Source organism: Eschrichtius robustus, chromosome 3, assembly GCF_028021215.1.
Source record: "Eschrichtius robustus isolate mEscRob2 chromosome 3, mEscRob2.pri, whole genome shotgun sequence".
Taxonomy (NCBI): Eukaryota; Metazoa; Chordata; class Mammalia; order Artiodactyla; family Eschrichtiidae; genus Eschrichtius; species Eschrichtius robustus.
In genome coordinates this window covers 158,290,448-158,317,954 of record NC_090826.1, presented here as the reverse complement: position 1 = coordinate 158,317,954, position 27,507 = coordinate 158,290,448, and the positions used below count along the sequence as shown (strand labels likewise).

Sequence of the window (27,507 nt, the reverse complement as noted above, 5' to 3'; positions counted from 1 at the left end):
TAATTGGGGTATTAAAGTCATCCACTATTATTGTTTTACTGTTGATTTCCCCTTTTATGGTTGTTAGCATTTGCCTTATGTATTGAGGTGCTCCTATTTTGGGTGCATAAACATTTATAACTGTTATATCTTCTTCTGGGATTGATCCCTCGATCATTACATAGTGTCCTTCCTTATCTCTTGGAACAGATTTTATTTTAAAGTGTACTTTATCTGATATGAGTATTGCTACTCCAGCTTTCTTTTGATTTCCATTTTCATGAAATATCTTTTTCCATCCCTTTACTTTCAGTCTTATGTGTCCTTAGGTCTGAAGTGGGTATCTTGTAGACAGCATATATATGGGCCTTGTTTTTGTATCTATTCAGCTAGTCTGTGTCTTTTGGTTGGAGCATTTAATCCATTTACATTCAGGGTAATTATCAATATGTATGTTCCTATTACCATTTTCTTAATTGTTTTGGGTTTGTTATTGTAGGTCTTTAACTTCTCCTGTGTTTCCTGCCTAGAGAAGTTCCTTTAGCATTTGTTGTAAAGCTGGTTTGGTGGTACTGAATTCTGTTAGCTTTTGCTTCTCTGTGAAGCTTTTGATCTTTCTGTTGTATATGAATGAGATCCTTGCTGGGTAGAGTAATCTTTGCTGTAGGTTTTTCCCTTTCAACACTTTAAATTTACCTTGCCACTCCCTTCTGGCCTGCAGAGTTTCTGCTGAAAGATCGGCTGATAACCTTATGGGGATTTCCCTTGTTTGTTATTTGTTGCTTTTCCCTTGCTGCTTTTAATATTTTTTCTTTGAATTTAATTTTTGTTAGTTTGATTACTATGTGTCTTGGTGTGGTTCTCCTCAGGTTTATCCTGTATGGGACTCTCTGCACTTCTTGGAATTGGGTGGCTATTTCCTTTCCCAAGTTAGGGAATTTTTCAACTATGACTTCTTCAAATATTTTTTCATGCCCTTTCTCTTTCTCTTCTTCTTCTGGGACCGCTATAATTTGAAAGTTGATGTTTAATGTTGTCCCACATGTCTCTGAGACTGTCCTCAATTCTTTTCATTCTTTTTTCTTTATTCTGTTCCTCAGCAGTTATTTCACCAGTGTATCTTCTGGCTCACTTATTCGTTCTTCTGCCTCAGTTATTCTACTATTGATTCCTTCTAGTGTACTTTTCATTTCAGTTATTGTGTTGTTCATCTCTGTTTGTTTGTTATTTAGTTCTTCTAGATCTTTGTCAACATTTCTTATATTTTCTCAATCCGTGCCTGCATTCTATTTCCGAGATTTTGGATCATCTTTACTGTCATTACTCTGAATTCTTTTTCAGGTAGGTTGCCTATTTCCTCTTCATTTATTTGGCCTTTTGGGTTTTTACCTTGCTCCTTCGTCTGTAACATATGTTGTTGTCATCTCATTTTCTTTGATGGGTGGGCCTGTGTTCCTGTCTAACTGGTTGTCTGGCCTGAGGCTTCCAGCACTGGAGTTTACCGGCAGTTGGGTAGAGCTGGGTCTTGGTGCTGAGATGATGACTTCCAAGAGACCTCACTTTTATTAATATTCCCTGGGGTCTGAGGTTCTTTGTTAGTCCAGTGGTTTGGACCTGGTGCTCCCACCACAGGAGCTCAGGCTCGACCCCCAGCTTGTGAACCAAGATCCCGCAAGCCATGTGAGGCAGCCAAAAAAAAGGAGTATAACAGTAACAAAGAATAAAAACTAAAATTAATAAAGCAAAAAATATATTAGAAAAAATATATAAATGAAACAACAACAAGGTAAAACAGAACCACAGTAGAAAAAAAGAAGCCAGAAAAGGCCTTGGCTGTGGGGGGTGGGGCTTAGGCAGGGGAGGGGCCTAGGCTCAGGATGCTCACAGTTGGAAAATGCCCTGGGGGTGTTGGGTGGTAGATTTTAGGCTCTGCTCGGCCTGGGGGGCCTTGGAGTGTGGAGGATCAGGCCCAGTACCCAAGCAGGCTCCATGGGGCCCAAGTGGGCAGGGGAAACACTGGCCACGTTCCCTTCCAATCCTCTGATCCCCCAAGGTTTTCTCCCCGTCCCTGTTGATTCCCTCATGGTGAGTGGGCCCCTCTGAGTGTGGGAACCCCTCCCCTTCCCCAGCCACCCCTCAGGGTACTGGTCCCATTCCGCCTCCACTTCTCCTTCCCCCTTGCTCTCCCGCATGTCCTACCCGGTCACTTGGGGGTTCCTCTTGTCCCCTTAGGTGTCCGAGGTCCCCAACCAGTGCCTGTTAGGTGCCCTAGTTGTGAGGAGATGCAAACTCCATGTCCTCCTACTCTGCCATCTTAACTGAGCCCCCAGAAATTTGTAATTTTATTGAAGTTCAATTGATCAATTATTTCTTTCATGGATTGTGCCTTTGCTGTTGTATTTATAAAGTCATCACCAAACCCAACGTCACCTAGATTTTCTTCTATGTTATCTTCTAGGAGTTTTATAGTTTAGCATTTTACATTTAGGTCCATTTTTGTCAAAGACATAAAGCTTGAGTGAGCTTTTAAAAATCTAAAGCATACCAAGTCACTTTCATGTTTAAAACCCTCCAGTGACTTCCAGTTGTGTTTAGAACTGAACCAAAGGTTTTACCATGGTCTATAATTTCTACCTAACTTAACCACTTTCCACGACTCCAAAGTGTCATGGTACATTTCCCTCCCCTCTGCTACAACAGACTTCCTCGTGCCTCTTGACATGTGGAATTCATTCATAAAATACATTGAAGTAGGATTATTTAATTAAGAATCTATAGCCAACAAATAAGATTGAGTAGGAATCAAATGAGTAAATATTATAGAGGAACGTGAATGGAAGGAATTCCAGGGTAATTGCCACAAACAACTTCTTTCAGTTTGTGTTTAGCGTTTAGTAAATGGGTGGGTCAGCAAGCCTGAAAGAATCAGAAGCTAAATCAATTGGCAAGTGCCCAAAACAGAAAGAAAAGCTTGAATTGGCTCTTTAAAAAAATATCCTGAGGTTGAACACTTCAAATATCTAGAATTACTTTGTATAAGAGTAAGGGATCATTTTAATTGAGGTACAATACATTGCAAATTGAATTTTTAAAACTGGTACAGTGTTACAGAAGGACAAATCATTTTCAATAATTTAATTATATTTGAACCAGTAATTAAATATATTCAAAATTTTAATTTTCCCAGAGTCATGTCTGATTTTTAAGTTTCCAGGAATATGTGTATCCCTTACTATCAGCTCTATATGCCACCTCATTCTTAAATCTCCACTTATTTGTCACTTAGGACATTGTTTTGCCCAGTTACACATCAGCTACAGTTAATTGAATTTAAAGAGAGTTGTTCTCCATTACTTTTTTTTTTTTAAATTTATTTATTTATTTTTGGCTGTGTTGGGTCTTCGTTGCTGCACGCGGCCTTTCTCTAGTTGTGGCGAGTGGGGGCTACTCTTCGTTGCAGTGCATGGGCTTCTCATTGCAGTGGCTTCTCTCATTGTGGAGCACGGGCTCTAGGCGCATGGGCTTCAGTAGTTGCGGCACATAGGCTCAGTAGTTGTGGCTCATGGGCTCTAGAGCACAGGCTCAGTAGTTGTGGCACATGAGCTTAGTTGCTCCACGGCATGTGGGATCTTCCTGGACCAGGGATCGAAACCGTGTCCCCTGCATTGGCAGGCGGATTCTCAACCACTGTGCCACCGGGGAAACACCTCCATTACTATTAATAGTGCTGCTCTTCACCAAGGATCCTTAAGACTTCCTAAGTTATCCTGAAAACAAGTGTGCCTTCCACTACAACTAATAAAAATGCATTATGTCATGAGAGGAAATAAATGATTTTTAGATGCTTTTAAATAAAATATCAATATTGAAAGCAAGAATCCCAGCTTCTGTTTTGCAACTCATTAAGACACTTAAATGAAAGCTATGGCAGTAATATTTCTCAATATTATGATCATTTTGCCCCTTCAGGAATGGATTCCAAGACATTAAATTCTACTTTTAATAAATAGTATTATAGTAATGTTACAGCACAGCTAGTTCTGTTGAAAATAAATTCATCCTTGAATTACTAGAAATAATGTATGACTCTTTTCTAGGCCAATGTAAATACAACTTTATTATTCCTTAAATCCAACAATACTGTGTACTTAATATTATATATGTAAAATAGTACATATTTGAACATTTTTAATGAGTGCCTACTTGATAATGGTAACGTTATTTATATCTTATTGGGAGGATATGTTTTGTAGTTCAGAAAAACAATTTATGCATAACATTTCAAGTGGATCTGCTGGCAGCTAGTGGTATATATTATATATGCTTCAAAAAGATAACTGCCTTTTTAAAATACCAAGGCCAACAAGGTCTTATTGTGATTAAAATTGCTTAAAAACAAAATTTTAAAAAATATTTATCTGCTATATTGGTAAGGACAAACAATGTACATATGAATGGAGGTCTGAAATGTTCTGTTGTTGTGTAATGCCCTCTGCCAACTTCTGTCCAGTCCTTATGCTCCTACATTGCAATGATTCATCTGTCTGGCATCCTTATTATATTAACAGAATATTGAGGTATGGTCAACCTTCATTTTTATATCTTACCATTTATCACTAGATCTGACAATTAGATACAGAAATAAATTTTCTTAAAATTATTTTAAAATTCCCAGAAAAATGTATTGCTGTATTTCATTCACCACAGTGCCTGATTTCTGAAAGCAGTTATTTTGCAAGTATCAACACTAGGTCATGACCTTAATTATTCAGAAATATACTAGATGACTTTGGGCATCTAAGCTTTTTTAATATTCAAGAATCCCCTATTTAACTTAGGTACCAGAAATCTGTCTAAGCATTAGCTGTCCTAAGAGGTTCTTTAGAAATGAAAGGAAGCTGGAAGGTCACTGAGACATGCATCCCAGGTCCAGTTTATTATTTTAACCATTTTGCCATTAGCAAAAAATTTTGAACTGGCATATTTCATTAGCCTGGAATGGGAGCAGAGTTATGGGACATTACCTCAGGGCTCAGTCTTCTAATAATGTTTACTTTTAGGATCAATGCCTTCTTATTAATTTGCTGATTAATGGTGTTAAGAATTGGTTCAAATAGAATTTTAGATGCCTGATAATGGCTCATTAACTAAATTTGAAAGGCCATACTCTTTTAACTCTGAAAATGAAAATTCTAATTCTTTTCAAGACTGCAGTCAGATACATTCTTATGCGAGGAAAAAAATCTTTCCTCTTTGTGCCTTCAGTGGTTGACACAATTTCTGGGGCCATTTGTCAATACCCATTTGGTATGACTTGGTATGAAGTATGATTGATTTAGAATTCTAGCTTATAACAGAAGGAGTTTTCAAGTTCTATTAGTTCAGACTCCTCATGTGCATAAAGAAAATATATTTTCTGTATTTTTTATAATTGGCCAATTTTTCTCAGAAACCCATTTGAAAGATAGTTTTCAATGTGTGTGCTCTGCATGATACAGTCATTTAAATCATCTGCTAGGAAACTTTTGGATAAGTGATCACACTTTCAATTTTTTTTCCACCTCTCCCTGCTGCTATGCAAGGTTGTTTTTGATAGCAGTTTGGGGTACAAATGTTTTATTTTTATATGATCTTCTGGCTTCTTTCTGATTTCTGCTTTAGCTAGGTCAGTGGAGTCTATTCCTAGGACTGCTATCATGGGGGTACCATCTCATCTCTGGGCACTCACTGCTGGAGTTTGTGTTCCAGACATTTGCTCCCAGTGTAAAACCCCTGCACACCTCGGCCTTGGTCTCAACCTTAGGCTCCCATCCATCTGTTAATCTTGTCAGAACTTCTGCCTCCTTTACTACTGAGGCATGCAACAAACTCTGGGTCTCTTGCCTGCTGTATACAAGCCTCGGGAAACACTATTTCAGGCTCTTGCCATCTCTCTTGCCAACTCCAATTGTAAAGATTCATGTTGGCTGTGATGGCATGTGGCGATTCTTCTAGGTATATAAATGGGACTAGCTATACCACCCACACATTACAAACTCCCTCATAATTGTCTGACCATTTCTATCACTCTTTTCTTTCCCCCTGGGGTTTCTTCTCCAGAGGAGGAAAACGAGGACACCTGTTGAGTTGCTGCCTCTTACCTTTATTTCTCTTTTTCCCCTGGTCACAGAGGGACATGCCTTCCTTTTCCTGTATATCATATCCTCATTTATCCCACTCCTTAATGTATAGAAGAAAATCTCCTATGATCTATCTTGCCATGCTTGGCTCTTGATATATCAATGAGAGCTTAAAGAATTTCACTGCCTACACTTCCCTAATGAGCTTAGGGGTGGTAGGCTGCAAGGAAATGGAAGTTGAATAGGAAATGAACACACATGGTTCATGTTTTAAAACATTATCTTTGTTACTTCTAGATCAATGGTTATGACTCCTGGCTGCATATTAAAATCACCAGGTGGGGAGCAGTTGGTGGGGAGGCTAAAACATACTTATGCCTAGACCAGCCACAGAAAATTAGATCAGAATATCATATATTGATCAGCCTCATGCTGATAAAGTTTAAGTGAATTGCTCAGTGTCAGTTAGTAATAAGTCTCACCCAGGAGGGTGCTCTTCCTTCCTCCTACACTTCCAAGCAGACCACGGTGCTAAACCAGCTATTTCTATTCTTAAATAGATATGCAAACCAAATTTATAGTTTATTTGATGTTTATAGGGCAGTGTATTATAGTATATATATTTCACATATAACCTACAAAGAAAAAAATGATTTCTTCATTTACTTCTTTATCCCTTACAACATTGTGGTGGAGTTTTGTCACGATGGTTGTACTATCAGGGGAGAGTTCTTTAAGGAAAATGTCCTATGTCCTCATTATACAAAGAGCTAATCCCTATTGCTAACCAGTGCTTGTGGAGAACTGCTTATTTCCCTAATCACATCAGTGCTGCCTTTTGCCTCTCCCTCCACCCCATCCCAACTCCTCAAAAGGATTTTTTCCACGTTCATATTTTCTCTGGAGTCACTTTCAAGGATAACTGATGTTTTAATGATCTTTCAATCTGTGGGGGAAAAATAGAGAAATTGAGCAGAGATGTGCAATGTAATAAATTTTTCTAGTACCGGAGAGCCCTACATCCTGTATCAAAACTTGAAAGTAAAGGAAACACAACCATGTAACTGCTAACTTCCAATCACTTCTAAAGAATAAGTGATATCTGAGGACCTTTCTAGATTTAAGATCCCAAGTATTTTTAAGTCTCCTTTCTTCTGTTTCCTGATTCATATTTTCTCTCCCCTACCTCCTCTCTCTTTCTATTCCTCTTCCCTTTCTACTCCTCCCTCTTCCTTTTTCTCTCTCTTTCTCTTTTCTTCCTCCCTCCCTCTTCCTCTCTTCTTCTCCAAATGAAAAAGAAGCTTTACAGCTCTTTGTTTCTTTGCAACAGAATGATAAATCTGGTAAAATGACACTTCTGTGATTGTCAAAAAACAAGGAGCAGGCTGTCCACCCTTTCCCTGCAATCCACCGTGTTTTAAAGGGGTTCACCTGCCTGTGGGAAACAAAAAAGAAAGTCAGGAATTCCTGAGAAAAAGCATGGTATATTGATTCCCAGTTGCTTTCTTCATCTTCCTCATTTTAACCATTAACTCCATTGCACATTCTGCCTATAGAAAACAAATATTCCAAGTCACTGGATTTCATGAATCATTGTAGAAAAATTACTCTGGGATATGAGCTGGTTCAACTGAATGCCATTGGATTTCTAACTTAGGAGAAGCAAGGAACCATCAGTGTCTTCGTCATCAGAGAGGGCATACTCTGAGTGAAGTTGAATGCAGGTATCAGCTGGGGGTATCACCCCATTTAGTCTCTGGACACCCTTGCTCTAAATCTGTTGGATTAGCAGCTACTAATAATACTAACACCCACTTTCACATGCAGATCTCTTGTATTTCTTTTTCCTGTTTCTCTGGGAGTTATTCTAGAATGGTATCTGAAGGCTTTTAAACTTGAGGAGTAAAAGAGTGCAAAGTATTTCATCACTGGCTACTGCTGAACGAAGTGGCTCTGGGCATTTGAAAAGGGTGGCCAGGGACTTGTGTCATCACAGCATTTGCTCAGGTTCTGGAGAGTGAGTGCACTGATCAAAAACTTTACACCCAAAGATTCCTTTGTCTCTCTGTTTTCCATTTCTAGCCTGGATGCGTAAATACCACTGAAGTGGACATTAAGAAGTCATCCAGAATGAGAAATCCACACAAAACACGAAAGGTAAAATTGACGTTTGTTGTGCTGACCTTGGTAATGTGCTGGACTGTTTAGAGGATGTCAAACACACAAAAAAACCCTCTTCTTCCATTTCATGAGTACCTTCTAGTATCTTCCCTGCTCTTCCTTGTTGCTTGACTGGAAGAAAATCTGGAAGTTCAAGCCCTGGGCTTCTGTCAGTTCCTCTGTCCCCAGGAAATAGCCCCCGTCCAGATTCTCAAGTGTGCCAAGGTCCCAAAGTGTGGTGGGGTGGCTGTGAAAGGAAAAGGAGGATGAGGGAAGAGCCATTAACAGAAAAAGGTATCTCTTTCAGAGCCCAGGAAATGAGGAAAAGTAGGTAGAGATTATCTGAGAAAAAGTGGTACTCATGAGAGAAGGACCTTGTTAGAGAAAAAAATGAAGAAAAAAAGACATCATCATAAAGATGTTTAATTATAGGTATCGTATGAGGACCACGTTTTAACATCAGAATTTAATTTATAGTGACACAACTATAGAATAGTGGTTGTAGGTTCAGGATCTCTTATGTGAGGAAGTATGTAACAAAAACAAAGTGCTATTCTGAATTCAATGACATTTAATATAATTGCTTGAAAACACATAGCAGAAGTATCTACATTTTTTTAAAGTAACACATACATGTAGAAGGAATTTTTATTTATTTCATAAAAAATGGTTGATGCACGTAAGAATGTCTGGCCTATAGCAATCACTCTGAGGACACAGCCAAAGGTCAGTGCCACTAGATCAAAGCATCCCACAAATTTCAAGACCTTCTCTTCTGTAGCTTTTTACTTATGCAGCATTTTCCAGGATATGTGTCCCAGCAGCAGGTACTAAACATTTTTTTTTGTAGTCTTATTTCTTAATGTCTTCTTCTTCTATCCCTAGAAACATAGCATTATGTTCAAAGGCCCCAATATGGTCCAAGTACCTTTTCTTTCTTGTAAGACAGTTTATCTTGATGTTAGGATAAAGAAGCCACAGGAAAAGTGCCATAAAATCCATTCAGATGAGGTGCTCAAAAGCTTTTGCCCCTAGCATATCTCTGAGAAAAAGAGGCAAAGCCAGACCAAAGCAAGCCTATTGGCCCCTCTCTCTTATGATCAGCCCTACTCAGCTCCTCTCATCCTCTGCTCACAGCATGGCCTGAGTGTACCGGGACTAGCTTTGTGGAACCAAATTTAAAAATCTATCAGCTCTCCCAAAGTACATTAAGCCACTTCTCTCCACTTTCTGAATTTTGAAGAGTTCAAAATACATTACTTTGTGTCACTTCCCCCACAACAGACACCAAGTGAGCTATGCTCTGATTCAGAAGAAAAAGTATATGGATTGATGAGATAGAACTTCAAGATTAATAAAGTAATTTTTTACACTCTCCCTTTAGCACTGCACTCAGTGATGATATCTTACCAGTGCTTCACATTGCATCATTCTTTTTGAAAATTTGGGAAGCATTAGTTTGCAGTGTTTATAGCAGTTTACACATGAAAATATTGGTATTTCTTTGCTTCCATATGCAAAATGTGGAAATTTAAATTTTAGTGTGTTATAAAATGGGGTAAATTATTCATATCATAGAGCAGCACAAAAGTGTTTTAAGTAAGAAGTACAATAAACTTGCAGGCAAGAGAAACTCTGCTCAAAATAGATAAAAGAATGGAATAGTCTAAAACCCTGGGAGTAGGCCAGAGCAGAGTTAGCCCTGGATATTACTGGATGCAGGGACTCAGACACAGGCAGAGCTTTCTCTCATTCTTCTCTAGTCTCCTTTCTCTGCCCTCCGTCTGCACTGGCTTCCTCCACATGGCATCAGACATGGTCACAATCATTCTCCAGTTGAGCTGAGAATCCAAAGGAAAGAGAAATATTCCCTCCCCCATCTCCAGTTAGAAAAAATCCCAGAAATTCCACTCCACATAGAAAGGCATAAAAGCTTCCTGCACTCTTTAGTTCTTATTTTAAAGTCCCCTCCCCTTGAACAAAAAAAAAAAAAAAAAAAAGTAAGAGAGAATTTTCTTAGATCTCTTCTGAAATGTAAAGTGAAATCACATATGAACAGATTTAAGTGGAAAGTCAAATCTGTTTCATTTAATGAATAACCTATTCAGTATTCATTTGGATGATACTACGTATGAAAAGTGCTGATCCAGGCACCCTGGGGAATAAAAGCTGTGTTAATCAAGTCAAAGCATCTTGGTTTAGTAATTACCTTTGCTATTAAAATTCAAAATGGATCCCAATTAGTTAATTTGATTTTCCCCCATCTGCAAATATTAAGACACTGAGAAAATTTTATTTATCTTTCTCTCTAGCCTTACCCACCCTGTGCCAAGATTTCTAATACATTTCATTTTTCTAAAAAATGCAAATCCTCTTACATTGCAAATGATCCTCATAACTTGTCAGCCAAAACAGGATCAATTTTCTTACCTCCTTTACCCGTAAATTAAGCCCTGAACATAAAATTGCATTATTCGTGGCTATTTTCACTCTAGCCAAGAATCAAAGTTAAAAGCTATCACTGGTCCCCAGAAAATGAAGCTATCTGGGTCCAGCTATCACTGGTTCCTGAATCATGAAAGGGAGAATTCATGATGTTTACTTACATGCAAGACTAAAAAGGAAACTTCCCAGTAACCTCAGAGCCAGTGGCCAGGCTGCTGGAAGACTACTTGAAACAACACTGCCCAGTGGCTTGGGTCTTATATAGAACTTCATGAAGATGATATGAAATGCATGCATATTGAAATAATCATAGAAATGTAGAGCTAGAAGATAATTTATGGATCATTTTACTTCTATGACACCATACATTGTGGTTTTTTCTAGAAATTTTTCTAGAACTTTTCTAGAATTTTTCTAGAAATCTTTTAAATTATTTTAAATCTTAACCAAAAAACTTACTGTTAGAACTTTCAACTATCTTGTCTTAAAAGCATTTTTTTACATGAACTAGAGATTCTTATTAAAGAACTTTAAGTAATTAAACCAGTGTAAGCAAGAATGGAAAGTTCACACCTTAGAATCTTTTTTATTTTCTTTATCAAAAATTAGCGTGAGACAACTGAAAAAATAGCAGACATTGGAAAGTACGATTGTTTCATTATTAGTGATCTTTCACTTGCCTAATTTTAAAATAGCCACCTCAGCCATTATTTCAGAGCTCAGAGGGTTATCTTATTTAATCAGCCTCAAACGCAACTAGTAGTAGTTCATGCAGGCCTTTTCTGTTTCTTCAGTGGAAATTAAGTCTCCTTATGTTCTAGGCACTATGCTTTTGTCATTCTTTTCTTTCATGATACTTATCGCAGTTTTAATCATGTTTATTTGTGTGATTCTTGTGTAACCTTTAGGTTGTGAGTTCCAATGAAAGAGGAAGCATACCTATTTTTGTTTATGTCTATATCCCTAGTGCTTAGCATTATGTCCAGCATATAGTAGGTGTTCAATAAACGTTGAATAAATGCCAAAAGGAAAGAAAAAGAAACAGTCCAATCCATTTAGTTCAGTCCTGTTAATAATTAATTCACAGCATATGTGCTACTCCTTGGGTTGAAATGTATGCTCAGTAACAAGAATTGAGTTTCATGAGACTGGGACTATGGCAAAGGAGGGAAGATTGAAGGACCTACCAAAGATAGTCTGAAAACCAAGTCAAATATGTTAAAGATGGGCTAAGAGCAAAATAACGGGGAGTCACAAGGAAAAAGGGCCCAGGTATAGAGCCAAAAGGTTAACATTAAGAAGAGGTGGAGTCCAAGTGAAAACAGGTCAGTTAACAAAACACATTTGAATTTAGAGTTACTGGTAAGGTTGGTGATGGGCCTGAAAATTGGCTTGGTTAAGCATCTACCCTCTGCTGATTTCAATAGTTTCTTTCCACTATTTGGTAACTTTAATTCTGTGGGGCTCATGAAACTTTATCATGTCCTCATCCTTCATCCTCATGTCCAAAGAAAAAGTGCTCAGTAGCTACATTAAGTTCTTTATTTTAAAGTAATAATACTTTGAATTTAAACAAAAAATTAATTTGGCCTCTTCCTTGAGTTGACATGTGAGATGTCTCACCTTCAGTTGGGAATAAATTTTTGTCCCTTTAAGTCCCCAGATCTTTATTTATATATACTATGGGTCTTTCTCAAAATAGAGCATTCCTAAATAGCAGGTTTAACCTTTTGACAAAATAGTAAAGAAGCACTGGGACATTAAGAATTTCAAAGATGTGCAAAACCTTAGGGGTCACTGATGTTTGCAAATGGCACCCAATGGAACCAAATGACAAGGCCAGTATTGAAAGGTAAATAACCCAATTTTGAGATGGGAAAGTAGGAGCACTCCGGAGTGTCTTTATCATACCATCAGAGACCAAATCAGCAATGGAATTCTTAACTTAGTTTCTCTCCTTAGTACTCCATTCCTTTACTATGTAAAACAATCAGATTATTTTTACGCTTTTTTGGCTTATTACATTTTTATTCTATTCTATATCCACCTCTATTTTATTCTGAAATCACTACGTATTAGATGTTGTGTTGTGTTGTCATTCCCCAACTTAGTAGTCTCAGCCCACCCCCACACTTATCACACTAAGCTAGTTTTTTTCATATAATCAATTATTCTGTCAGTTAATCTAACCACGTATTTTTGCCAAAAAGCTGTGCTTCTATTTTACATCCATATTTGTGATAGCATTTACGATAGCAGTGCCTTTTGAATTTTGATAAGAAGCTTAATCCAATATGCAGCAAAGCTTTGAGTTACCTTACTGGATATATAACACGAAACTACCGTTTAGAAAGTCTGTGACTATAATGGTATTTTGTCCTAACATATTTTGTTTTTATTTTAATATAGTCTGTCTATGGTCTTCAAAATGATATTAGAAGTCACAGTCCTACCCACACACCCACACCAGAAACTAAACCTCCAACAGAAGATGAGTTACAACAACAGGTGAGTCAACCTATAATAATGGTTTACAGGGTACATGGGTTACAGAGTAGCAGGTATGAAGACCAGATGTTGATGTTAATAGTAGGTATTTTAAAAACTGATTTTTAGGATTGACTGTTTCATATAGATTTCTAGTGAAAAGGTAATTTCAAGATATGTAGTCACTTGAAAATGTATCAGTACATGGAGATAGTTTTCAAAACTCTTCACTCTTTAATTCCCCAAATCCTTTTTCCTCTAACCAATTTTTAAAAATTACACACACTGATTTATAGGTGCCTCCATTATTAAGAGTTATTTTATACTCCAGAACTCTGTCTTAACGAATGAGAAGACAAGAGGTTGGTGACATTAGGTCATGTGTTTTCCACCTCCAGTCATGTGACATATCTTCACAAAAGAGTGCTTAATCTTGTTTCTGCAGTACTGATATCTATAAGCCTCTTGAAGTTTTCCCTCATTAGCACTGACGAACAGTCATGGTATGTATTGTTTCTTGTTTCATACATTGATCAATAGCGTTGGCTCCAAGTAATATTTCAAAGCGAACACCAAGGGTCTCATATCAAATCAAAGTTAAATCTCTTGGTTAGTTAAGTCATGGGACTTTTTCTCCTTTTGCTTATTTTCCCCTAATATTTTATTGTAACATGGTTTATCAATTGTGTAATACATACTTTTTCTACTATATTTATAGTCACCATGAAGGAAAAGTAATTCAGAGAGGTTTTAAATTTTCCACGTGTTATTATGTCCATGTGAGAATTTCTCCTGAAATGTTGATAAAATTATTCTTAAAACAAATATCACTGATGCTTTTGTTGGGTTAGTATTAGGAAGTAGGGTTTATTTTAAAATTATAGTAGCGAATAACAAACACATTTATTTTCTGAATTTAATGTTTGAGGGAGAAATGATTCTGATTTGGATAAATGCTTAAAATTTCTACAACACTTTAAAAATAAAGTTACATTTTGTTAAAGCAGACAGAATGTTCAAATTCACTGCTGTTCTAAAGCAATACTGGTTATGTTTACATTCAAACAGAGTTTAATTTTTTGTTAACTCTTTTAAAGCCCTCATGTTTGATTTTTTTCTACAGACTTTGAAATTTTACTGGTTGAGAACATATTCTTGTTTAGAATTGCTGTCTATCAGAATTTAGAGTTGAAAATTGTGAGATTGTAACTACTTCTTTATCTCTTTTTTCAGATAAAGTATTGGCAAATACAGTTAGATAGACATCGGTTAAAAATGTCAAAAGTTGCTGATAGGTAAGTATTGCAAGACACCCATATAAATAAAAAAATTTTCATATGACAATTAAATGTGCTCAATATGGTAAGAGAACTGGTGGGAGGAGAATTGTTATAAATAATTGGAGCCCTGTAAGAATTATTATTTTCCTTTTCCTTTTTGAACATGGAAAACTTTCAAAGAGCTCTTTTGTTGTACTTCAAATGACAGAATAATCATTATTATCTTAGGTCTCTAGAGGTCCAGTCTTTGTGCAACCAGAATCAAACACAGACGATAATTCCAAGGAGTTGAATCTTTTCACTCCTGCTAGGAGAAATGAAACTTTCAATTTATTAAGTTACCTTTTGGCAACTTAGAGGCTCTCTGTAAATTCATCTTAACATTCACACTACTCAGTTATTTTATGACTCCAGAATTTGAATTAAACTCAGATTTTATATATTTTCCTATTTTTCATTTAAATCTGTTTTTAAGGCATTCATGTTCTTCACTTTGGGGCATTGCCAAATCTTACCTCTCCAACTTTTTTCCTCTCCTTTTTCCCTTTAGTTTTTTTTTAGATACAGATTTTTTTTTTTCAAAAACTTGTTGTCAGTGATTCCCCCTTTACCTAATTCCTGTAAATACTTTTGACAAAAAATTTCCATTTAACCCCTTCTCCAGGTTGAGCTAAACTTCTCTGTTCTGCTGTGGGTGGGCTAGTTGACCAAGGATTGGAACTGACCTTTAGCACTTCCTTTTACACACTGACCTCTTCCATTTTGCCTCATTTTAATGGAGGGATACTAATTCGTATTGCTTAGGCATGGGGAGAGATGGAATCCTTAGCCATATTTGTCTTCCAAGAAGCACAATAAGTTGATGCATTGAAGTTACTGAAACATGAAAACTGCTATTGGATTTCATTCTATAAGCAAGCAAGTATTCCTTGGCCAGATGTTTTTATATTGTGTCCCTTACAAAGATCAGGTAAAACCTCAGCCAGAAAACTAAGGAAAATGAAAATGTTTCTTTCTCTCGAGTCTGCTAAGTTACACGGAACAGTATGTAGAATATGACCCGTTTCTTGTGCCACCTGACCCTTCTAACCCATGGTTGTCTGATGATACTACCTTCTGGGAACTTGAAGCAAGGTAAGTGACATTTCCTTTTCCTTCCAAATATTTCACTTATTTCAGGGTTTGAGTGAAATAGGAAGAATCTTATGGCTGACTAATGTAAAAGTAAGTTTACTCTGTGTCTACATTAGCCATGATATAAAGCTCTTGTTCAAGGTAATGGTTTTTGAACCTTAGATATTTGCATTTCTATTAGATTTGCATTTCCAGAAAGAATGGCACAAAAAATTAGAGGTGCAAGCGTTTCAAGGTGGACTAGTCAGAGTTAGGGTCTTTAGTTCTTAAAATTTAGTTCATTGTTTTTAGCTTCCTTGAAAATCTGCATAGCCACAAAAGCCCATCTATTCAAGTAAAATGAATGCTACATCCATAGTTACTTAAGCCCAATACAAGTATGCCTTTATAAATTCAATTTTAAAACAAAATGAATTTACCATAAACACTCTAAGAGAAACTGACAAGAGACTGACTTCTTAAGAAAACCAAAGCACAGTTTAAGACTCCCTGGTTTCTTTCATCAGCCATATAAGGGAAGAATTATATCATCAATCTTGATGGAGTCATAAAAAGATCATTGCATACCCCTTTACAGAGTGAGGATTTAGTATTCTGCAGCACTCCTCTAGATTGCATTTATGGACCTTCTCTTCCATCCAGTGGTTCTTAAATGCTTGACAAGTACAGATCTCTTCATCCGTTAAATTCTAGATTTTATACATGTGAAAGTTGGAACCCCAAAATGTTGTGACTCAACCAGGACTAGGTCACACATTTAATCAACAGCAGAGTCATAAACCAGGATTTAAGTCTTTTGAGTCTCAATGTATTTTCCTCCAATACAACCTGCCACCATGAGACTTCATTGTGTAGTGGTTAAGAAATTGAGCTCTGGGGTCAGAATGTCTGGAATATTACCTGTTCAACATTGGCAAGTTATAACTCTCTTTCTGCCTCAATTTCTTCATTTCTAAAATAAGAATTATAATAGGATCTGTCTCATAAAGTTGCTGAAAAAATCTAAAAGAGAGAATCCATCTCTTTGCATCTAATGCTTAATAAATGTTAGACTTTATTATTAATGCCTAACTTTCATCCCATGATAATTTCATGCAGATCCATCAATCAGAGATTTTTTTTTCTGAAAAATTTTTTCTGGAAAGTAAAAGCATATATGATTTTGAGGGGAAATATAATAGCAGAAGATAGAATTTGTAATGAAAGGAATATATTTGGCTTTGTTTTATCTTCTATAGCAAAGAACCAAGCCAGCAGAGGGTAAAACGATGGGGTTTTGGCATGGATGAAGCATTGAAAGATCCAGTTGGGAGAGAACAGTTCCTTAAATTTCTAGAGTCAGAATTCAGCTCAGAAAACCTAAGGTAAACCATGTTGTTTGAATCTTATACTATATGCAAGAGAGACCTACCTGTGATGAGTCTGGTTATTTTGCACTTGATAGACCAGTTACTATCCCACCAACATCATGATGATGATATGGGCCCATTGAATTTCTGCCTCCTGATGGAAGAAGAAAAGGTAATGAAGGCAAAGCACTTTGTCCAACATTATCACTTCCTCATAAAGGTTTATTTTACACTGTCTCCTGATCTTTTAACTATGTAAATCTGACGCATTTGAAATGGCCTGCATAAAGAAGTGTAACACTTAGACTAGTATTTGGCAGAGTGTGGAATCATTGATAATATTTATGCAGTTTAATTAAAATATCACCTATTTATCAATATTGGCCTTCTTTGTATATTGCATCTCAGGTAAGATCTAGAAAAAGAGATTGAGTGCTTCTATAAAACTTGAAACAAAACTATGGAGTACATTTACTTTGTACACTTAAATACAGCTTCAGGGCAGTTGAGAGCAGCACCTCACTGAGCCCTGCTGGCGGAGCCCTGCTGGCATCTTCCCATCTGTTGTAAACAGCATCCTTACATATTTTTGAAACTTTTCTGACTTCAGAGGCACCTGGAAATTGAATTTTTAAATGTGAGACATTGGAATAGATTTTAATGGCTCTAAGATCACTGAAGTGAGTGATAACTTTCCACTACATAAAATGGTTTTTCTACAAGCTCTTTCGTTCATTACTCTTTTGAAACTTAACACCCTAATTTACTTTCCCATGGCTTATGCAGTCCTGTGAAATTCATTTACAGAAAGGCATCAGCATTCATTTATTTTCACTGGAACTAAGCAGCTCCAGAAATGTCACATTCTTTTCAGGAGATTTAACAGATACCAATACCAAACCATTCAGAAATACAAAGAATTTTGACAGATGTCCCATGGATTAAGCAAGTTGACCACAGACAGAGTCTGGAGGAATTTAAATATATGTGCATGCCTGTCATGGATTGTTGGGATGCAGCTTCCTATTCTCTTTCAAGTTTATGAGAACACTTGGTTTTTTTGTTTTTGTTTTTAATTTTTATTTATTATTTATTTATTATTTATTTTCGGCTGTGTTGGGTCTTCATTTCTGTGCGAGAGCTTTCTCTAGTTGCGGCGAGCGGGGGCCACTCTTCATCGCGGTGTGCGGGCCTCTCACTATCGCGGCCTCTCTTGTTGCGGAGCACAGGCTCCAGACGCGCAGGCTCAGTAGTTGTGGCTCACGGGCCTAGTTGCTCCGCGGCATGTGGGATCTTCCCAGACCAGGGCTCAAACCCGTGTCCCCTGCATTGGCAGGCAGATTCTCAGCCACTGCGCCACCAGGGAAGCCCGAGAACACTTGTTGACAGGGCTTTCACAAGGTCTGCAGTTGCTAAGGATTTTTATTGGACCTACTAAATAACATTTTCTATCCTGAGGTCACATTATCAATTATTGAGTACAAGAATGCATAAAAATAAAGCAGAGATAAAGTCTATTTTTAGCCTTTTAGTGTATGGGGAGGTGGAGTTTCCTCTAATTCTCTTAAGTTTTTGAAAAAATGCTGACATCATGGGTTTCATGATGAAGAAATAAATAAGCAGTGCCCCACCAGTATCACCTAATCAAATAAACATCCTTCCTGCTCTTATTAAAAGTACAGCCTAGTGGTGAATACAGAGAAGAAAACAGATCACAACACAAAATCATGGGTATTAGATCAGAGAAATACAGAGGAATGGCAAACCCAGAGGTGGAGATCAGTAAAGGCATCCTAAGGGAAACAGCTTCTAGGCTTGGATGACAAAGAGATAACCAGGCAAAAAAAGGAAGAGGGAAGAAGTTTGGGGCAAAAGGAATAGAGTGTGCAAACTCTGTTTCATGAATGAAATTGAATCACTGCTGTTTTCTTAATCCGTGCCTTAACTATTTCTTATCTCAGTAATTCTATGCCACACTAGATTGCCTGATAAGTAATTACATATAAGAAATATTACATATTTCATTGTGTGAAAATGTATAAATATTATCCAAAAGGCTTTCTGTCCTATATTTTAAAAATACAGAATAGTTAATTTGAAGTAGTCCCGGCCCTAGTTCTATAGGGCTTGGATATTTAATATTTTTATGGCAGAAACATTTAGTTCTGGAAAAGGTAAATGGTTGCATATATTTTTGCAGTCTAGGATCTCCCTTACTCCATTTCCTCCTTTAATTTAAATGGCCACATGTATATGTCTTTTCCTGCTGTGTTAGGAAAACAGGGGCTGGATATCCCAAGAATCAGAGGTTATATAAAAATATTGCAAATAGACAGCAGACATAAATATCTACCAAATGCTATCTTCAATTTGGGTCTAAACTGATCATTTGGAAATAGATTTATTACAAGTGTTTAATTAGAGCAATTTCTTAAATCTGAACTAAATTGCTTTTAGAGTCCTTTTTCTTTGTAAGCATTGTAAATGTTAATAAATCCTGTTAATTTTTTTTACTGCATGTTATGTTGAAATAAAAAGAAAGTAAAATTAAAAAAAGAAATATTATATATTTCATATATAGTCACATATATATTTCTTGAGTATATACCATAAGCTTGTTATATGTTTCCATACTAAGGATTGATAAATATAGATATAATTCTTGAATACCTTCTATATGCCATAATATGCTTTATATTCACTACTTTTATAAGTATGCCATGCTGTATTTTGTATTTATTGTTTCTGATTATCTAATCATAACTTCAAAAATGAAATGTAAATATTTTTGCCCCGTTTTACAGGCAAGCAAAATATGACTGGAAGAAGTTAAGCATCTTTCAGAATCAGATTACTAATAATTGGCATCCTAGGCTTTCTATAATCCAATACCAAGCTACTGTCCACTGCTCCCCCAACCTGAACCCCCTGCTTCTGCCTAGGTATCTGGTGTCACAGACCGAGGGAGACAAAACAGTCAAGTTAGCCCGCAGGGCTAATTACACCTAAATAAGTCTCAATGCATCTTATTTAGCATCTGCTATTTAGGGAAGTGTGGCACTCATATGAGCATTTTCTTCTAGTATTGAGACAGAAACAATAGTCAAGAAAAACTGCTTATTGATAAGTACTTATTCCTCAGATATAACTTCTGCTCTCCCTTGGTGTATTTTTGCTCATTCCTTTCTCAGGTAAAGCAGAGTAAGTACTAAGTAAATGTAATAATATGAATGTTATATGAGTGCCTAAAAATATGTCAAGCACTTCAAAATTGCCCTTTACATAATTTATCTCATTTAATCTAATGGAAACCCAGTGAGATAGGCATTAGCATTCCATTTTACTGATGACAAAATCAAGGCTCAAAGACATTAAGATAATTCCTCAGAGTCCAGCTACCATATAATAAGGGGCTGTAATAAATAGCCAGTGCCCTTTACATTCTACTAAACTATTACAATGACTATGCTGAGGATAAGAAAGGCAATGATGCTTTTAAGGAGGCATTCAAGAGAGTGGTTTTGAGCATGTCATCTGCTGCAGATCTGGGGGCAAACCATAGCTGTGGCACTCACAGTGGGTAACTTAAATAAGTGACTTATCCTTCATATCTTCAGTTTTCTCTAAAGTGGGGGAAATATTAACACATACCCTATAAAGTTGTAGGGATTGCATGAATTAGTATAGCTAAATCACTTAGAATAGTGCCTGCACTTACTTATCAGTGTAGGTGCTGTTAGTATTACCTCCTCAACCGTTTGATATTTCATCCGTAATTTCAAGTCTATTTAAGATGTCACTGCATCTGTACAGCCTTCCTAGAACTCCCTTTTCCAACCCAGTCCTTGCCCCAGCAGAGGGGCTCCTTCCTGCTCTGCATTCCCAGACTGTCTGGTTTGTGCTATTCCTTGGGAATCTCTCATGTGCTTCCTTGTATTATGGCCATTTGAATGGTGTATCTTTGCTAGGTCAAGGACAAAGACATTCTTTTTATCTATGTGTTCAAAGAGTGCTGAAATGAACCTGAATGAGCATGAATTATAACACTTATGCTCCCTCAGATTGCACCTAGCATTCCTATTAGATTGCACAGTGTCAGAATCTGTTTTGTTTTTTTGTTTTTTGGTTTTTAAAAAAATATATTTATTTATTTATTTTTGGCTGCGCTGGGTCTTCGTTGCTGCGCGTGGGCTTTCTCTAGTTAAGGCGAGCGGGGGCTACTCTTTGTTGCAGTGCGCGGGCTTCTCATTGCGGTGGCTTCTGTTGTTTCGGAACACTGGCTCTAGGCAACGCGGGCTTCAGTAGTTGTGGCTCGCGGGCTCTAGGGCGCAGGCTCAGTAGTTGTAGCGCACGGGCTTAGTTGCTCCGCGGCATATGGGAGCTTCCTGGACCGGGGCTCGAACCAGTGTCCCCTGCGTTGGCAGGCAGGTTCTTAACCACTGCGCAACCAGAGAAGCCCCAGAATCTGTATTTTAAAAGCAAATGGTCTTGACCTTTCCCTTCTGAAAGCAACCCATGGTAGTTTCATGTTTAAAGCATTGTTCATGTTGGATTATCTACTGTTATCTATCTACAGGAAAATGGTGTCTAGAAACTGGAAAATTACTAGGTTGAGTAATATTTGATATTCTAATTGTAGCTCAACTACTTTATTACTTATTTTTGAACTTTCATTAATCCGCAAGTTAAAATGTAATAGTTATGAAGGTACTGCTTATCCCCTTCTACCTTTCTTAAGACTCTGTAGCCTGTAGTGACCTTCACCTCTGTGGTCATCTTTTCCATTTCATGATCACATCTGGCCCCTGTTGAGGATACCATAGATCTAGTACTTCCTTTTTCAAGTATCTTTTTTAAATTTAAAAACACTATATGATGTGTTATATACATATTCATTTTGTCATCATTTCTAGGTCTAACCAAAAAGACATAATATAGAGCAAAATTTTAAAAAATGAAACCCATTAATAGAATGTGACTTCTTATTAGACTTTGCTATTTGCTTTTATCAAGCAAAACATGTTCTGGTGTTCTTTCCTTTCAGAATATACTATATTCTATACAGAAGCATATAAAATATATTTTTATATTTAGCAGTGAGTCAGTATTATTTTTTTCCAGAACTTCTGAATTGTTATAATGCCTCTGCAAATTTAAGCCTTTTGAACAATTACATGTGAAAGCTTGCTGCTTCTGTCATTTCATAACTCCCTGAATTAAATCCCCTAAAATTAGTTACTTGCCCTGATTTCTCCAGCTAGGGCATTTTCTAATCTGTGTCCAGGCCTCTTTTAATTCCAGTAAAGCTTCACTGTAATTCCCTTACCTGGTAAAGCAGAAAATCCTCTCCATACTAACCCTCATTGCTCAAATGGACAAAAGATCCAAAAGATAGAGTATGTGGCATACTTTATCACCCCCAATCAGATGATCCACGTCACCCACCTTAATGCCCTTCAAACTCCTCTTCCTTTCTAATAAATGGTTATTTAACAGTGCTCCTTTGTTTCAGTAAAATTTAAGGTTGTATAGAATCAGGACCCTGGCAGATCTGTTTTGAACAGAGAACATCTAAAGGAGATAGTTTTCAAGATTTCCTTTCCCCAAATGTTATATCTTTGAATACAACTAATTAAAAAATCGGTAAAGGCCTGTTTCTGGAAGCCCTCAGAGAAAATGAGTTCATTATTATGCTTCATTGTGAATTGTATGATAGGTCAACATTTTAAGAATTTTCAGATTATGAGGCATTGGAGTAAATGTTTGGTGTCACATTTTGCATAGATTCTGGCTAGCGGTGGAGGACCTGAAGAAGAGGCCTATTAGAGAAGTCCCCTCTCGAGTTCAGGAAATATGGCAAGAATTTCTGGCTCCAGGAGCCCCCAGTGCTATTAACTTGGATTCTAAGAGCTATGACAAAACCACACAGAATGTGAAGGAGCCCGGGCGATACACATTCGAAGATGCTCAGGTTGGTACATAGATGGGCCTCACATTGCGTCTCAAATGTTCTCCTGAGAAGTTGAAAGTTGGGATACTTCTGTTTTATTTTCATTGTAATTGGCGGCTATGTCTAATATTTTCAATTTAGGTAACTGTATGTAAAATAACTAATTGATCTATAAGAGAACAGAGATGCTTTAAAATGAGTTTTTAAAGCCTGGGAATTTTTGTAAATTTGAATGTTTTTACATGAAAATTTCTTGAAGGGAAATATTTTAAATATTTGAAAACTTTTTACTTTATTTTCTACTTTGTCACCTCAGTAACATGTATTTGAACTCTTTAACTTGTCTTCCAATGAGGAGATTCTAAGATTCTGACATTCCTAAATAATTTATTATTATGGATAGTCAGAACTAAACTAAATTAGCTTGAAGTTATGTAAAACTCAAACCAATTTTGTCTCTGATGATAAAATGAAATAGTAAATTTAGGCATTTATTATTTTTCCAAGTTAATTTTTTAGTCTACAAAAAGAAGAAAAAAGAAATTGATATTAATATTAACATCCTAAGACAAATTTTTATGTGTTTTTTCTTTTTTTCTCAAACTGGGTGTAATTGCCTCCTTAGAAGCAATTTGAATTTCTACTTTTTCTAAAAGAATATTGTGCTCAATAGGAAAAATAAACATGTAATGAGAGGATATTATTTCCTAATGATGTGTTGAAATTGGCTTTTAAACCAGAACATGCATGCTTCATAATTTCTTAAAACCTCTTTTAGAGAAGAATGTTAGCTCTAGAAAGTATCTTGTTTTTTAAATAACTACATTACTAAAATAAGATATAGAAGATGAAGAATAAGGTACACAAACTTCCTTTCTTATTTTTACTCTTGGTAGAAAATATATTTATCCTTGGCTTTGGTTTAAAAAGAAATGAGCCACTGTGCAGAAAACTAACACAGGTTGAAACAGCCAACCAAAAACCCATTCATTCACCCTGGCTCTGCCATGGTCTTCTATGTGGAAATAATTACATTCTGTGGAGACACATGAGAGAGAGCAGGATGAAAATTCTGGCTCTGTTGCTTATTTCTCTGCTGGTTTTTCTTTCTTGCAGTTCAAGATAAACTTTCAAGCATTCTTCTGGAGCCAACAGCGTGTAAAATATTTGAAATTACCTTCCCAAAATCTTAACATTAAAAAGAACATTTCTTTGTTATCTGTATCATTGAAGAATATTCTTGCTTATTGGGTCTTCAATAAAAGGAAAAGGCATGATTTTCTATAGAAAACACTACTACCTGACCGTAGGCTTCTTTTTTCAATCAACCTCAGATATTTAATTCCAGTTTTTTGTAGGCTTTTAAACCATATATTCAAAAATATAATAATAGAATTTCCTGCTGCTGTTTAAGAAGAGATGCAGTGTAATAGGAAAACAGATTCTGGAGCCAAATTGCCTGGGTTTTAGTCTGAGCTTTGCTCTGTGACCTATTGCAAGTACTTCACTTCTTCATGCTTCAGTTTCTTCATATTTAAAATAGATATAAAAATGGTTATCAACCTTGTTGAGGTTTTGTGAGGATATAGTTAACTAATATAGGCAAGCACTTAGACGTGTACCTGGCATATACTCAAGCATATTTGAGCACTTACTATGCATACCCTTATACTTTGCTAAACATTTATCATTCCTCTAATCCTGACAATAACTCTATTTTATAGATTAGAAAATTTAGACTCAGAGAAATGAATAAAGTGGTCAAAATTTACATTTTGTAAGTGGTAGATCTTGAGCAAGATAACATCTGAATCCCAAAATGATTGACTTCTAAATAAGACATTGCCTCACTTTTCCAACAACAAATTCTGATACAGTTCCAAATGTACCATACTTTTGGAGATGAACCTTAGACTAGATGTTGAGACTTAATCCAGAACGTCTTTAAGTGGATTCACAGTAACTACAAATTATCGCTGGTGTGTTTAAGACCAGGGAAACTGAGTCATTTCTTAAAATATATATTTTCTCCAAACAAGAAGAGACTGGGACATTCTGGATACTCTCAAATGGTTCAAAACTCTATGTCTAACAGACTGGAATGAACAAGGAGCATTTATGCTCCCCTAGAGTGCAATAAGCTAAAGCAGAATCTCCCTAGATTGGGCCAACACTGAATTGGATGGATACATTTTTTTCTTCTTTGTCTACCAATATCCATCATCAAAACAGAACATTGCAGACTGATTAGGATTATCAAATATTTACCTAATCTATCTCTGAATAAGTCAAAACATGCACACAAATTGGGAGGTTTAGCAATTAAATATCACAAAATTTATTTTTGGACTTGTGCTCTGGCCTAAAGTGGATGTAGATGACAGTTTTCACTGAAGAGATGATTCATTTGGGAAGTCTGCACCCTCCAACTACATGTAAATGCCAAAGGTTTCTAGAATGATTATTGAATCTTGACTTCACAATATTCTCTTTTGGCCTGGAGTAATCTTAAGAGATAGCAGATTTATTTATATTCTTAAATGATCTATGTAAATCAACAACTTGATTTGAAATTACTTCATGACAATCTGCTAACTAAATTCCATTTTTTTTTTTTAAGGACTGGATGTGGTTTACCTCCTCCATAGCTCCCAAACCAGTTTAAACATTGATCCTTGAATAAAATAATAAATTTGAAAGTCTAAATGTTCTATAAGCATATAAGGTATTCTCATCAGTATTATCATTATTATTTTTAGCTGCTTCCAGATTTGTTTTTGAACCAAATGTTGTATTCTTATCACAGTACTTGATTTTTCCTGAGAAATAATAAGGAAGCACCTCAACCATTATTTCTTTTTAGGAGCACATTTACAAACTGATGAAAAGTGATTCATACCCACGTTTTATAAGATCCAGTGCCTATCAAGAGCTTCTACAGGCAAAGAAAAAGGTATTGGTTCTTTGTGAACTTTTTTGACCTAGTTCTCAGTTGTAATTATTTGGAGTAGTTACCTCTGCTGGGCCCACAGTATTGGACAAATGGTAAGTGAATATACTCCAAGACCCTCCCCCAAACCTTTGCATTTTATAAGGGCCATTTAAGTTGTATGGGTTTCCGTTTGTTGATTGCTTATTTTCTTCTTTGTTTGTTTGTTTCTGCAGATGTTCATGCTTTACAAAGTTTTTTAGACGCCGTTTTCATGTTTCATGTTAGTCTTCTGTATGCCAGTTTAAGGAAATAAAAAATTACAATAAAGAAAGGAGAAGAACAATGTCATCAGATCAAAAACTTAAAGAGGGTTTTCCTTGTCCAGTAAGCTAGAATGTATGTTTTGGACCATACGCTCCATAACTCATTGTTTTCAATGATAGTTGCCAAAATGCAGTAATGTTTGCTTCCACATATTTTCATTTGGCATTTATTCTGAGTCACTTAGTATCCCTACGATGAGGTTTCATACCTAAGATGATAGCCAAGCACATTTCGAAGAGGTGCAATAGGTTACATTGTTCAATTAATGTTTATAATCAAAGTCTCACTGTAAATAACACCTTATATAACCAGTATAACAAGGAATGGAAAATCTGGATGTAAACATCAACATCATTCATTATTTTGTAATGTTAAAATAGTCCATAGCTTCTTGAAATTCTGAGATGAAATTATAATTTTGTGTAATTCATGATCATCATTTAAGCTAATGGTATATTTCAAAGTCCATTGACTTTGCAACGGGAATAGATACTCTGTAGTTGCACTGTCCAGTACAGCAACCACTAGCCACATGAAGCTGTTTAAATTTAAATTTAAGTTAGTTAAGGTTACATAAAATTCTACTCAAATTTCTAGTACTCAATGGCCACAGCTAAAGACTTCTGAAATATTAGTTAGTATAGAATGAAATTTCCATGCTTTCAGAAAGTTCTACTGGACAGCAATGCTCTACAGAATTAATGATGTTATCAACAGAAATTTAGTACCAGTAGAAAATTATGAGGAAATTCTGAAGTTAAGCCACTAGATTTTCAAACATTTAGGCTTTGAAAATGTTGGCATAAAACCTTAACATATCTACTTCATTTTAGTGTCATTTGATTTTGCTTGAAATCACACTATTTTGTTTGCACAAGAAGAGTTTTGGTGTTCAAAGTAAAAGCACTAATGCAAACAGAGCCCATGTCCTGTGACAGGAGGCCTTCTGTGGCAACTCTCCTGTCTTCCTGATCCCTATGATTTAGAACATGAATTTGGTGTTGCATCATTTCATCATCCTGTCTTTTTCTGCTGTTTTTCTTTCTGACTTTTCCTTTCTTTCTTTTTCTTTCTTCCTTTCTTTCTTTCTTTCTTTCTTTCTTTCTTTCTTTCTTTCTTTCTTTCTTTCTTCCGTCCTTCCTTCCTTCCTTCCTTCCTTCCTTCCTTCCTCTCTTTATTTCTTTTGTTCTTTCTTTTCTTTCTTTCTTTCTTCCTTCCTTCCTCTCTTTATTTCTTTCATTCTTTCTTTTCTTCCTTCCTTCCTTCTTTCTTTCTCTCTCTCTCTCTCTTCCTTTCTTTCTTTCTTCCTTGCTTGCTTGCTTGCTTTCTTTCTGCTCTCTCTCTCTTT

The 27,507-nt window shown here is 36.3% G+C and overlaps 1 protein-coding gene across 9 annotated transcripts in view; it reads left to right on the top strand.

Moving 5' to 3' along the window:
• Positions 1-27,507, top strand: part of RGS7 (regulator of G protein signaling 7) — a 588,042-nt gene that overhangs the window by 541,971 nt on the left and 18,564 nt on the right. For 8 of the 9 annotated variants that reach the window (XM_068541654.1, XM_068541660.1, XM_068541659.1 and 5 more), the window contains 7 exons: positions 8,181-8,255; positions 13,113-13,211; positions 14,424-14,485; positions 15,494-15,604; positions 16,843-16,968; positions 22,738-22,924; positions 25,767-25,856. In XM_068541654.1, coding sequence (XP_068397755.1) covers positions 8,181-8,255; positions 13,113-13,211; positions 14,424-14,485; positions 15,494-15,604; positions 16,843-16,968; positions 22,738-22,924; positions 25,767-25,856 — 750 coding nt within the window. Of the gene's footprint in view, positions 1-8,180; positions 8,256-13,112; positions 13,212-14,423; positions 14,486-15,493; positions 15,605-16,842; positions 16,969-22,737; positions 22,925-25,766; positions 25,857-26,068; positions 26,917-27,507 lie in introns of those variants that run through there. The other variant, XM_068541658.1, reaches the window with a different exon arrangement.